The 14,451-nt window shown below is 36.5% G+C and overlaps 1 protein-coding gene across 8 annotated transcripts in view; it reads right to left on the reverse strand.

Annotated features, from left to right (window-relative positions):
- DGKB (diacylglycerol kinase beta) overlaps window positions 1–14,451 on the reverse strand; it is a 379,831-nt gene that overhangs the window by 74,511 nt on the left and 290,869 nt on the right. For all 8 annotated transcript variants that reach the window (XM_063324934.1, XM_063324933.1, XM_063324935.1 and 5 more), the window contains 2 exons: window positions 9,840–9,930; window positions 3,766–3,961 (listed from right to left, as the gene is read on the reverse strand). In XM_063324934.1, the coding sequence (XP_063181004.1) occupies window positions 3,766–3,961; window positions 9,840–9,930 (287 nt within the window). The remainder of the gene's footprint in view (window positions 1–3,765; window positions 3,962–9,839; window positions 9,931–14,451) is intronic.

Below are 14,451 nucleotides of genomic sequence, written 5' to 3' on the forward strand. Positions count from 1 at the left end.
CTAGAAGATTTTAAAACAAAACGACAAATGGAAACGTTGCAAGTGTCAGATTCATAAAGTCAAAATACTAATTAAATCACCTACTTCCACAAATTTTCACGTATACCTGTAGTTACATTTTTTCCTAATGCATTGATTTTGTGCAATAGAAATGATAATGATGCATTAGAAATGAAAATGAAATTAAATTAGGAAAAAATAATCTGATTTCTACTCTTAACAACATTTGTTGAAAGACCTCTATACTTATGCACAGGACCTGAAACGAAAACTGTAGTATTTTTTCCATTAACAAAGAAGATGATAATATTTAGTACATTACAGATAAATAAGATTTTCTTTCCAATGAGTTATGAGTTAATCAGACAAATATATTCTAGTGTATATTTTACATGAAAATATCGAAGCCAGTTACTCGTTAGACAGAAATATATGATACACACACAGACACACGTACCTATATGCTGTCAGTGCCAAATTTTGCTCTTTAGGGTACATGCACAACTCCTAACGAGATAAGCAGGGAATGTATTTAAATAATGCATGTTTTAAATTGCCACATTTTAATATATTGTGCATAGAATCAGATTGTTTTCCAAGCAAGTGTCCATTTGATTAGTTAAAGTCCTAATTGTGGTCTGGCTATTGACTATGCAGAAGTGGATAATGGGAAGGGCAAAGAAAATACACGCCTTTGTGCATCAACAGGTGACAACAGTAAATGGGGGAGGGGGGGGAGAGAGGAGAGTAGGCTCAGAGGAATATACCTTCCCTGAATTGTACAGATATATAAGAAAGAAAAAAGATTTGGAGAACTTTAATCCTTTTTCCTGCAGTGATGATCATGCTGCATATACATGGCTGGTCTTACGTGATACACGTAAGAGCAGGGGGAGAACAGCAGCAGAACCTCACAGAGGCTTCTTCTTCTTTGGAAGTTCTCAAAGTCCTGCTGTGGTTGTTCCATGAGGAGCAACACAACATGCCCAGGGGCAACAAACTACCCAGAGTGAGGAGACAGCTTTCACTAGTCCATGCAGGCATCCCATTTAAGGGCTCAGACTCTGAATACTAAACTTCACTTCATGTATTTATGATCAAGTTACAAACCCATAAAATCGGAGCGACAAGAAGAATACAAATTGATGTATAGTTAAAAAAACCCCCACAGTTGCACTGGGACTGAAAAAGACTAAAACTAAATGTGTATGCCACTCAGATGTCCCATATAAGAGGAGTAGATTTAAAAAAACAACAAAACAAACAAAAAACCAACCCCCTATATATATATATATATGTATATGAAAAGATGAGGATGTTTGATCACTGTCTCCTAGAGAGTGCAATGTTTATTTGTCAAGTGATTACATGCTTTATTTGGACATAAAACAAACTGAAAGGATATTTATTAAGAATTAGTAAATAAATAAACAGAAGTTAACATGGAGGTATGTGCCTACCATGGTTCCCAATACAGCAATACCTATTTCTGCACCAGGAATTAACATTTTGTAAAACGTTGTCTTCAAACTAAAAAGTACAATCCAACCTTGCTTAAGAAAACAATTAGCTAGACAATGTAAGGCTCTCAAATATGTTTATACAAAGCTAGCGAAGGAATCACAGTGTTTCAGAAGTGACAGGCAGTCAGTTATTTCCGCAGTGGGTAGATTTAGATTTATCAAAACTATTTGAGAAGCCCAGACATAAAATTGATTTAATTCCATTATTCAGCAATAATCTCAAATACTGAAATGAAGAAGCACACTCTAACCTGGGAACCTATCTTAGCTAGCAAAATGAAGTGCCTATTCTTTGCTGCATAACATAGGAGCAGATCTATACAGCAAATCAGTTGGTTCTCAAATGTTCACATCACGTTCATTTTGGAGCTTTCCTCTGAGTTGTGCTAACCTGAACACTCATTTGCAGTAAGAGCATGTGCCCCCCTCCATTTAAAAGGAAGGCAGTTTGCATGCCCAAGCCTGCTCAGTGCTGCAAACTGGAATGCAATAAACATGGGCAACTCAGAAATCCAAGACGCGTACTCCTGTTAAGTGCTAAAATGCTACTGTAGAAGCAACCAATAATACTACCCATGTACTCAGTGACGAGACAGAGTTGCTCTAGCTTGATATTGAGAAGTCAATCTCTGCTTTGAAATTGCCTTTTAGTTGAAGCTACTTCCACCCACTCTGCGTGTAAAGTGATTAGAAACTAAGTCATGAGACTAGTTTTTCTAAATTAAGGTACTTAATGTCTGCATTATGAACACTTCTACAGATAATGTAGGATCTTCTGTTCAGTCTTTAATATTTTTATTATTATTTTCTTTTTTCCTGTCCAGAAAATGGAAATGGAGTGTAACAACGCCCTTCTAATACCAATACCAAAAGTAGTCAGTAGTTTGAAATCACTGTTACAAATATATCAAATGCATAACTTCAATAATTAAAGACGTTATAACGTCTTGTTTCACTACTATTAAAAGGGTGAAACGTCCTGTCTGCCTATGTTCAGAAGCAACACAAAAGGCAAAATTTTGGTGAGCCCATTACCCAATAGCCTGCCTCCTCCTCTTCGACATCAGGACATGATGTAGAAAATGTAGTGTGAGCAGAAGCTCAGCAGCTGGTAAGACTTCAGCTGTCAGAGTGTACCACTAAGTTACTTTAAGATACTGACAACATATGTCAAATTACTAAAACACACAGAAATTTTGGGTCCTAGTACCTATTGCACCCTCCAAGCCATATAAAAGTACTTTATTCCTAAACTTTTGTCATCCAGATAAATTAGCTGGATTAAAACTACAATACATATTAATTAACTAAGATATAACTAGTAACTTAAAAACTAGTGCTGATGAAATGTGAAAAATAGGATATCCAAAACCAGGAAAAGAATCACAATAACATCAAAAAGTTAAAGTCCTGATGTTTATTCAGTCTGAATAAGGAGGAGAAGCAGGAAGATACTCTGAAGCGGGAGATACCCTTCCCCATAGGATAAAAAGAGGGGGAAAAAAAAGAGTTTTCAAAGTCTGGTCTGTTCATCCCTTGGTGTGAACAGAAGAATGTTTTATGATCACTAGAACTTGTGATATGCAGTGACGTTCTACAATGCATAGCATCCAGATTCTACAAAGTAGACTGGAAAGTACTATTTACTGCAGGTTTTGTCAAAAGTTATGATTAATAAAAAAATACATGGAGCAAATGCATCTAATCACCAGGAAAGTATATGAGCCCTAGAAAGGATGGATCATGTCCATGCTACAGCATATGCACTCAAGGATTGCATACAGCATCACGGTATAGCAACATAAAATGCATAGACAGCTTGCTCTTGTTACTCTGAAGTAATTTTCCACAGCCTCTAGCCAACGTTTATTAGAAACAGGGCACAATTATCCCCACGTGTTATGCACACTGACATTAAGAAGGGTTATAAATGCTCAGTAAGCATCTTCTGCCTCCAAAAACTCCAGGTACTTCTAGAATGGATATCGTAGTAGCAAACAGTGCCACATGGTGTGGTCAGTCTGCTTAACAGTTAACATCTGAGGCAGGTTTGCAAGTATATAGACTTCAATTGTGAGCACGTCTTTGTTTATGCCTTTGATCCAGTGCTTCACATCAGAAAAGCTAAATGCAGAAGAAAAGAAATGGCTAAGAACTGTCTATCCTTTTTCTTGACAAGAGGCAATACAAGGACAATTATACTGTGTGGAGCCAACTAGCCTATATTAATCTGTAAGCTTACCTTGGCACACAAACTTCAATTCCTTAGCATCTGTGACAGTGGTTCTTTTATCTGACCTCTTCTTTTCTGTCCGACGGTGGCTACGTCTTTTCTTTGTCTCTCCCCAAAGATTCGATCCACCATGCATGCTTGGGATGTTCAGAATGGCAATTCCTTCCAGAGAAATATTGATTAAGTCTAGCTGAATTCCATCACACTGATTAGCAAGGAGAAAAAAGGAAAGGGGAAAAAAAACCAAAACAAAAAAGAGAGAGAAAGCAGGAAAAGAGAAAGAAAAGTCAGAATGTTCTACCTCTCAGATATTTTTCTTCAGCAATTCATCATTCTTAACACTGTTAATGGGTTATTCAATGTTTACACCTAAGATATATACTTATATCTGGAAAGGAGGTATGAGATAGGAACAGATCCTCATTCAGAAGGTAAAACATGATTCCTATTCAGCTCTTGATTGCGTAAGTGTGGAACCACTGGATAGAGCCATATTGTTAGCTGATGCCTATTCATTGACCCAAATGAAATGTATTTGTAGCTTCACTACAGCTGTTAGCAGAGAAACATTTATACTACAAAAATTTCTATAACAATAACTGCAATTTTTTTGTTGCCTGTTCCATCTAAATTGTCTGTCTTATGATTTTACAATGACACTTGTCATTGTTACACCTGAGTCCCTTACACATGAAACTGAATATAAAAGCCCCTGCTTAATGAGCATATACAGCTTCATGGAAAAGGGTGTAAGTGGGCCCCGAGAGCACAGAACACCACATCGATATTAGATTCAATCCAAAGGCACAGCTGGCACATTAGTGCGGGGTTACGCCTGACTAATAACTCTTAGTGAGAGGTAAGGTTAGTAAAACAGGGTGCAGCAAAATGCACATGCAGCTACAGCACTTCTTATCCCCGAACTTCCATCAGCCAGTTCTCTGGATTATGCAGCATTGCCAAAGGGAAACATGGGATATGCAGCTAACGAAGAGGTATCAGTGCTCCAAAAGCCTTCCAAGACTTACTGGACACACGGAAGAAATCTTACTCTATGGGGTAGTCCCTTCAGTGATGGATTCGTTACTGTAGGGCAGCTTGTGTCACTTATGTTTATTTCTCCTGCTTCCTACAGCAACACTGGACATTGAGGCACTTTATAGGTGTACACTCCTTTGCCTAATTTGGCTTCAAATTATACCTTATAAAGGGACTATAATTTTCACTTCCAGAAGAACAGGTTGCCCAGAAAAGTGGCGGAGGCCCCATCCCTGGCGACATTCAAGGCCAGGCTTGATGAGGCTCTGAGCAAGTTAAAGATGTCCCTGCTTACTGCCGGGGGCTTGGACTAGATGACCTTTAAAGGTCCCTTCCAACCCAACACATTCTATGATTCTAAGAACGGTTCAAGAACCTTAACTTATCAGCCTGTTCAGTGACAAACTGCAGCATCTTCTCAGATGGCAAAAGCCTACAACATTTGTAAACACAGTTCACCTGACATACATTGGATGAGATGTAACTGGCTTGATGGGATACACCTAGCCTTGACAGACTATAATTTTCTCAGGCTAAATCCTCCTCCCCACCCACATTGTTTGAGGATTAGGGGAAGCTCCTAATCCATAGAAAACATAGCAAAGTACTGAAGAACCTCCACAGAAGAAAAAAAGACCCAACTTCAGATAACTACAGTTGAACCTGCAGGTGGAAGGCAAAGCATCCAGTTCTGCTTATTAATTCACTGAACCGCCCAAAGTTCCCAGGGTTTATTTACTTGTACCTTGGCTAGAGGTGGATAGCTTCGTGCGTCACAATGTAGCTGGAGTATATAGCCATGCTGGCAAGTCACACGCACCTTACAGCGTATAGCAGCATATTTTAAAAACATTAGATGTTTTGCAATGTTCCTCCTCCTGCAATGTTCTGCAAGCCAGTAGGGGGTCCAGTCAGGCATTTAAAACTGATTAAGGGTCTTATTTTGTAATTCCAATATATAATAATCAGGAAGAAAACTGGAAAAATAATTAACCATGCTTCAGTAACAGTCCACTGACATCTTGCATCTTGCTGCTCTGTGGGTCACTGGCACTTTTTCCTCTCTGCCTGAACCTTTGTCACAGCTTTGAAGAAGAAAAGGAAAGTACAACTCGAAAATAACTCTGCATAATTATTTGTTTACCCTGAAACTTTCTGAGATGACAAAACAGAACTGTATTACAATGCATATTCTGCATCTTCTTAATTCTTCTGAGAAGACTGTAAGTCTGGAGAGAGAACGTTTTCAACATTAAGGTTTCCATTTCATATTTTCTCTTCAAGAATTAAATTTTAAACCTGTGGATTATATTTATATAGGGAAACCTTTAAAGTCAAAAGGCATCTGGAAGTGAGTTGGCAGTTGTGGCAACTACTGTAACTGAAAGTGTAACTTTTAAATCACACTTTTCTTATAAGAAAAAAGGTGTGGGTCTTCACTGTTATTTTGGATGAAAATTCGTGGCTCCCCCCTATATTTTATATGTATTAAATATTAAGATGATTTATTTTACTAAAAATTCTGCTCATGTGTATGCTCACTTACTGCTATACATTCTAGATAAACAGATATTAATTTCATAATTAAAAGTAATCTTGTGTAAATACCCTGCAGGCCTCAATGAATCAAACACATACTGTGTGTCAGGCCTCCCACTGTCTTCAAGTGGAATGTACTGGCTGGATAATTAGATAGTACATATTTTTTAACCTTATTTGCATGCATATTATATCTTTTGCACACTGACAAGCAGCAGTAACAACAAAAGTCAGATTACCACAGGGAATTCCCACAAAGAAGTCTTCATTCCTTATAATTTGCAGCCTAAATTAAAATAATTTGATCTTTGACAAGGATGAAATGTCAAGCAGAAGGGGGTCCTCTACAAGCCACGGCCTGTGGCTTCTGAAATCTGCCTAATTTATGTCAGTCACTTCTTAATACATATTTAAGTATTACACGAGAAAGATGATAAATATGCAATCTGACACCTTTGGTATTTCCCTGCTGTTAATTTATAAAGGTCTGGCGTCCCCCAAACTGACTGGAATTATTTAAATAAAAGAAGAATTGTGAAATAGGATGGCGCAGGGTCTGGCTTCCATTTTCACTCAATATTGAACACAGCAGGTAGTACACTAAGACAATTATTTGACTAGGCCTCAGAATCCCACAGTGACGAGGAACTTTCTGAATTAGTAAAGGAGAATTTCTTTTGTTCATACACAGACAAGAAGTTTGCGCTACAGGTAGCCCTGCGTTGTCCTCACACATTCATACACTACAACAACAAAACACAGATGTGTTCTGCTCCTTTTCTGTTTTTTTATCTTTTATTTCAAATGATGTGCTGATGCCGCTAAAAATAAAAGCACGCTTTTAAAATGCGGAGCATGCCTACCTGCCTTCTAGATTAGAAATGAACACTAGCACTTCCATTTCTTTTTTTGCCTTCTTTCCTGGACTCAGTCTCTTTTCAGGCATTATCTTTAACACTTCATTCATTAGATCAAAATTTTTCAGACCCTCTTGAAGCTGAGAACATTTCCATGCCTGAAAACAGTTGAGACTAAGGCTTTGCTGTGTAACGAAGTGCAGTATCATGCAAGACTATACGACTGTTTAAACTCCTTTCTCCCTCCCACTAGTGCCAGGTAGTACAGCAGGCTTCCTCTGGTCCCACGATGCTTCTACAGCGCTGGAGGTATGGGCCATGCCACCTCCACTTACACTGCATCTATGCCTACTCGCATTAAATACCCTTCACACACCTTTCTTTTTTTCTGAAGTGGAAATAAAGTGTAAGTGGTCTAAACTGTAAAGTCTTAAGCCTCATTTAATGACATTATTATTAAAAATAATTACTTAATTTTGCCCTGGTTCTTTTTTTTTTTTTTTCCTCCTTTAGAACCTGTGTTTTTCTCCTCAACATCTTATATCCCAATTTGGAAATAAAAATGCATATTATTCTGGATAACATCAGAATTTAGTGTCCAAACTTTGTTCTGCATTTCACACAGAAGAAAATGTACAGAACATGAGAGACATAAATGTATGTTCGGAAAGCCAAGCTTAATTAGGTTTGAAATCAAATTAGGGTTTGCCTACAGAATGTTTGATCGTTGTCTCCCAGCTCAGAGATACAGATCCTTAATCTTCACGAGCTTTGTTCATTCAAAACTTGGCCATAGAGCAAACGCATTCTTTGTGCATTTTATTCAGAGGGAAATGTGGTATCGTACACCAAGCTTTCATTTACAGCAACATCCCCAAGGAAGGGGCAGCAGGTTAGAAATCAGATGAAAACAATGCTACTCTCAAGTGTTTATAACATTCAAACAAGAAACATTAGATACAAGCACACTGGCAAGCATTGTTCATTTAAATGTAATTTACTCATTGTAAATAAATCTGTAAATTACTACTTCCTAACACTTCTTGTGTAAACATTTTGGAAACTATTTCCTCTATGGTTTTTCTTTCTGATTGTTGGACTAATGATAACAACCAGGACAGATGAAGTGAATATTAACAAACTTGTCTCATATACTGGCAATGTAATACTTCATTGGTAACAATAGTGTTATTGGTATCAATTGGTAATAATTGTACAACTGGTATCAGCAGCATCACAGACTTGCATGCATACTTGTTTGCTTTGGGTTGTTAACATCTCATCGTCCTTTCAATAGTTGCAATTAGATGGTTTAAGATAATCAAATCTTACAGGCTACATAAGATTTTTGCTGGATAGAAATACTTTCTTGGGAAAGCCTGCTCTTCAATTTGTATTTAATCAAAAGGTACATTTAACTTGCAGTATATTCAAATCAAAAACTGATAGTAAGCAGTAACCATCAGGTAAACCTGATGGTAAGCATTTCTTCCATTTACTAATCAAATATTTTCAGGCCACATGTACTTAAACCCAAATGTGTGAAGCACTGTCTTGGGAAGCAAGGTATTTATTGTTTGGTTTGTTTTTCCTGGGGTTTTTGTTTGGTTGTTCGGGTTTTGTTTTTTTTTTTTTTTTATTTTCTAATCTAAAGTGTGGAGCATGTTTCCACTTTAAAAGAAACATAACGGCGTAACAGGGAAATCTGGCACTGCAGGTCTTATAGTTTCATTCTCAGTATTCTTTGTTACTGTTCTACTAGCAGATCCATGGTCCCTTCGGATCATTTCAGACTTTGCCTTTCAGGAGGCTTTGACCAGACTCTCATAGCTCTCACCAAACCTCTCCCAGTGCCTCATGCTACTATACAAATACTCCATTGACATGTGCAGTTTCTCATTACTATTGTAAAGGAAAAGCAGCATATTCTTCTTGAGAAATGATTTCATTATTTAACTTAAATTCCCAGGTTTGCACCTTCACTCATTTCACATTTTTCATTTACTTATTTATAAATATCACCCCCCCAAACAGTTTATGTAATGTAGCCACTTATTCCACCAGCCATCAAAGTAGCAGTGGCACATTATTTTAAATTCCTATTTTGTCTGTAGCTATCCTGTGTCTTTTCAGTTAATGTTCAATGTATAATGGAAAGATGACCCCTTGTGCAGACAGAAAAGCTATTTAATGAAGGGGAATGATTCCAAAAAATATATATTCTTTAACCTTTATTCAGGAAAGTAAGTACGATTTTAGGGAATTGAGTTTTAAAGGTTATAAAAACTTGGGACCTAGAAATAATAAGATTTTTTTTTTATTTTAATCCTGCAGCAGCTCTCACTCCCTCCAACAGTCTTTCATTTTTCCATCTGACCTAGCCACACTCCCTATTGATTTCTAATGTTATATTTCACCTCTTGACCTCGTCTACTGTATTAAGACTTCACTAATCATCAAACTGAACTTTGTTCCAGTGTGCAGGGCTACACTACAAATAGACACGATAAAAATAATATTTTGGAATATAGGGTCGAAAGGATGTGCACTGCTTTGCCTTGTTGGATTCAGGCACTCTGCACCCTTGCTCCCTGCATTTCAGCCAAACTAGTGACATTTCAAGGATAAAGGCAACAATTAGTTTCTTACTTCTATTTCTACAGATTCATGCAGCTTCTTACAGGTGGCTGAGAAAGTTTCCGAAGTGCCAAATTCAAAATACCAAAATTTGTTCTTCATTCTGAAACAAGAAAAAAAGAAAAGAAAAAAGAAAGATCTTATTCACTATCAATATGTGACAAAAGTGATCATCCTGTCTTCCATTATAAGTAATGGCAAAGGCTTGGGAACATGTGACATCCCATTTGAAATAGATGAGCTCATAATTTTCAAAGCTTAAATGTTGGTGTCAAGTTGTATGATATCCCCTAAAGGGATAACAGGAATGTGTTGAACTGACAGGTTCAAATGTACCTTTGACTTTTCTTTTTCAATGACTATCAGAATATTTTTTGTCACTTAACCAGTGACATGCCTCAGAAAAATGTATCGATTTTATTTCATGTCTTACACCTACTATACGATTTCTGATTCATGGTTAAAATCTCTATCCCAAGGAGCACTAGAATGCGCAAGCAGGGCTCTCCCATCACAAAGAAGAGTCAAGACAAAAACGTAGCTTGCCTTCAGTCAGCTAAAGGTAAAGGTAAAAGCTTATTGTTCATGATGACAGATGAGATATTCACAGAAAATAAAAATTCAAGCTCTAACAATCTTCAGATATTTTGCAATAGGAGAGCTGTATTACCAGGTAATTAATTCATAGACACATTTTAAAAGGGTGATGGGACCTGCATCTTGAAGTTCATTAACAGATTCTACAGAAAAATAAAACTGGATATAAATGCTAGTAAATTGATTAGTTTATCATGACAGCAGGCAGAGATTACACCTTTTTTTCTTCTTAAATACATAAAGACTGCACTTCTGCCTTACCAGATTTATTGCATACTGTTAAATACAATCAGGACACCAGCAGTACCATTTCAAATAAGTATATGCAGTTTTGTTTAACTCTCATGAGTAATTATTATTCTGTAACAAAACAAGAAGCTAAACTGAAAAAAAAAAAAAGACAGACACGGAATTAGAATTCATTATTCACACTTAGGAATCAGATATGAACACAGTTCATCCACTTGTGTAAACTGTTTTCTGACACAGACACAGCACAGTGTGCTGGGAACTTGAAAATTACTGGGTTTGCATGAACTGGAAGTGGAGAAGAGTGAAACACAGACACAGACGACTGTCAAACATGCCAGCAAAAGAACAAATTCTACCCTTGGTACTTATTTCAAATTACATATAAAAGTCTACTTAGTGGCTCTTAAAGTCACAAAGGGAGAGGAGCACTACAGCACTGGCCATTCCTATTGCCATATGTCCTATTCCTAGTTTACTATATCTCTGTTTTTAAGGATAGAAAGACAACCTACTTGACAGCTTTTCCAGTACAAAGATAGATGTGTATGATACAAATAAATTTATTCTTCATTTTCAAAAGGATTTACCAACTCCCTTTACCGGCCATGAAATAGATTAGATTGCATGTTTTTATCCAAATGCACTATATCTGTTATCAAACAGAAAACTATCCTATGTGCACAAAACAATGTTAAACGTAAAGAAATCAAGACTAATTATACTAAAATTTCCATAAGCAAGACCAGTCTTATTACTATAATAAATATTGTAATTTTTCTAATTAAAAAACTATAAATTCATATCTTCCACTTGCATTCCCTTCAAACAGGTGAAGCTTACCTGCTTATCAAGACAGCAGCAAACGGTACAATAGTACAATAGTCAATTTGGAAGATTAACAAACTACTCTCATGGCCATTCTAGTTTATTTCACAAGGTATGAGTAAATTTTAGACTAGTAAGCACATACATATTTAATGACAATTTTGCAGCATGAAAACTGTAAGAAACTGGACAACAGGCTGTTGGTCATGTCTATTCTCTCTCTCTCCTAGAGGAATTGATAATTTAGACTCGTTCCAACTTTTAAGAAGAGATAACCAAAACAAAGATGAAGTCTGTTTCAGTAAGCAGAAAAAAAAAAAAAAAAAGAGCGTTATACTGTTATACAGTAGCACTTTTCTTTACAATACTGTTTTTGTTGGAATAGATTATTTTACAGGGAAGTGTTTTTGTATATGCTTCAAAGTGCATAGCTAAACTTTTAAACAACTTGGTGCTTGAAAATGCAATTTAAATAAAACATCAATCACGATTAAAGGCTGACCTTTCTAATCCTGCTATTGGATTACAGCACGTCAAAATGTATACAGTCTATGGATGTAGGAACAATGAAACAAAACTGTACTCTGAAGCCTAAACACCTTTTATGCTGGGGGTGTTCCACACCCCCAAATATTGGTCAATTTTCTGATAAGTGGAATGGTCTTCTTAAACAGGGATGAAACAAATCGGCAAGACAGTATCAGAAGGCTAATACTGCCATTTCTTATAGCGTTTCTATACTGTGGAAAAATATCAGACTTAGAAACTCAAATATGTTTCGTGGAAAAGTTCAGGCTAATATTTGGTAATCAAGGCAAAATGATCAAAATAGTCTGTGATATGGGTTTGCTCCATTATCAGTTAATCAGAAACCCCCCTACTGCTAAAACTATTTTATATAACCTTTCTGATTAAGCAATTACAAGGCATGTCATTGAAAAATTGTCCTGTATCTAAATATGGAAATAGTAAATACTTTATTCTACACCTGAAGAGCATCTATACCTCATTCCAGTCTGCACACTCTGTCACAACGTGCATAACAATAGAGCAGCTATAGGCTGCTAATAAAAGGTCATGACAATAAAGCAGGAGTATCTTTAAACTTAAGAAACAAATTCGTATTCTGGTGTTAAGGGTCTACAGTTGGGGCAATTGCTTATCGCAACATTTGCAAGTTTGTCACACTTTCTACCGCATTCTATTCACATTTCTTATATTTACCATTTATATTTATTATATTTATTTTCACTTTATTTTAATAGTTACATGGTGTCAAGCTTCAATGACTTGAGCTAAAAATTTCTACATCAGGAAATTTCTGACTGCAATTTTTATAAAATTTCAGCTGAAATACTTTGACCATATTTGAAAATGACTGGAGAAAGCCATGTGTATTTGCTTATATTAAGTGTGTTGGATAACATACACTTTGAACTGTTTTAATACAGCTACGCTTTCTGAGCGGGGATTTTAAATTTAGCACAAGGATAGCCTTGCTTCAAGAACATGCCTCTAGCCATCTGCATGAAAATACATACAGAATTTAACTATATTATGACCATTTGGAAAGCTGGGAAAGCTTTATTTGCAATATTCTTATATGACAAAGAATTAACAAATTTTTGTCGTTAGTTCTGTCATCTTTTATCCTTTAACCTATACCAAGTATAGAGATTTTTACCCATTAAACTACTGGAATTCTTAATTTTTTGAAGTTAAAATCCTTGAAAAGTCCACCGCCAGGAAGCAACCTCTATCACAAATCTGTGCAAAACTGTCTGCTCGTGGACAAGCAGCACTTGGTTTCCTCCATAAACTACACTGTTCCCCAAAATATAATCCCTAAGCACTGCCATTTTTTTTAAAGCTTTTCCAATTATGTTGCAGAAGAAGCGCTGTTTGTTTGTCAGTGAGCGAGCGTCAACAGTTGGTCCCAGTCTATATCACAAACTCATATAGTTTCCAGCATAAAGCTCCCATTCTAAGAGCAGCATTCATGAAAAATTGTGTACAGAATGTAATGAATTAAAAAAAACAATAAAAATCACAGGGGAGGAAAAAAAAAAAGAGCAAGAAAGAAGCCATATAGAGTGGATGCTTATCATCTCATTCATCACATTTCTGGAAGGTGCTCAGAGACACAGATTCAGGGTAAGTATTTAAAAGGAACAGGTCTCTCCGGCTCCCTTTTTCACTCTTTTTTCCTCTGTTCCAAGGAAATGTGGAATAACTTGTAGAACCACCTCTTCAGGGAATCAAAAATACCAGAGAAGTGTGCAGAAATGGAGGTGTGAGACAGAGGTGTATTTCCACAGAGGAGGAACTGTGAAGAGTCCAAGAGGAGAAAGTGGTTGACAAGTATATGTGAAAAAAACCCAAAGAGATCATCATCAAGGAAAACAGAGGAATCAAGAAAGGGAAGAATGCGAAAAAGATAGGAAACTAATTTCAAAATGCATGGAAGTTCTGCAATGCTGAAAGAAGAATGATGATAAAACAGAGAAAGGAAGAAAAAGAAAATAATCCAAACGGAGACCCAAGCGAAAACACATATATCTGAAGTCTGAAAATACGGATAATAAGGTCTAAAAACGAAACTGGGAGTACAGGAAACACCATACTGGGCAAAAGAGGTGAACATCTGTTCCAATATTCTGTCACTGAGAATGGTTAGTACCAGAGACTTTGGAGAACAGTGTAAAACCTCATGTAGTATACAGCTGGGAATAATCTAACTCTAAAGGAAGGTTTATTATTATTTATGATTCTATCAAATTGAAAGAGGGTACATTTAGATTAGACATAAGGAAGAATTTTTTTTTTTTTTTTTTTTTTTTTTTTTTTTTTTTTTATGATGCGGTGGTGAGACCTTGGCATGGGTTGCCCAGAGAAGCTGTGGATGCCCCATCTCTGAAAGAGTTCAGAGTCAGGTTGGACGGGGGTTTGA

The sequence above is a fragment of the Chroicocephalus ridibundus genome, chromosome 2 (assembly GCF_963924245.1).
Source record: "Chroicocephalus ridibundus chromosome 2, bChrRid1.1, whole genome shotgun sequence".
NCBI lineage: Eukaryota > Metazoa > Chordata > Aves > Charadriiformes > Laridae > Chroicocephalus > Chroicocephalus ridibundus.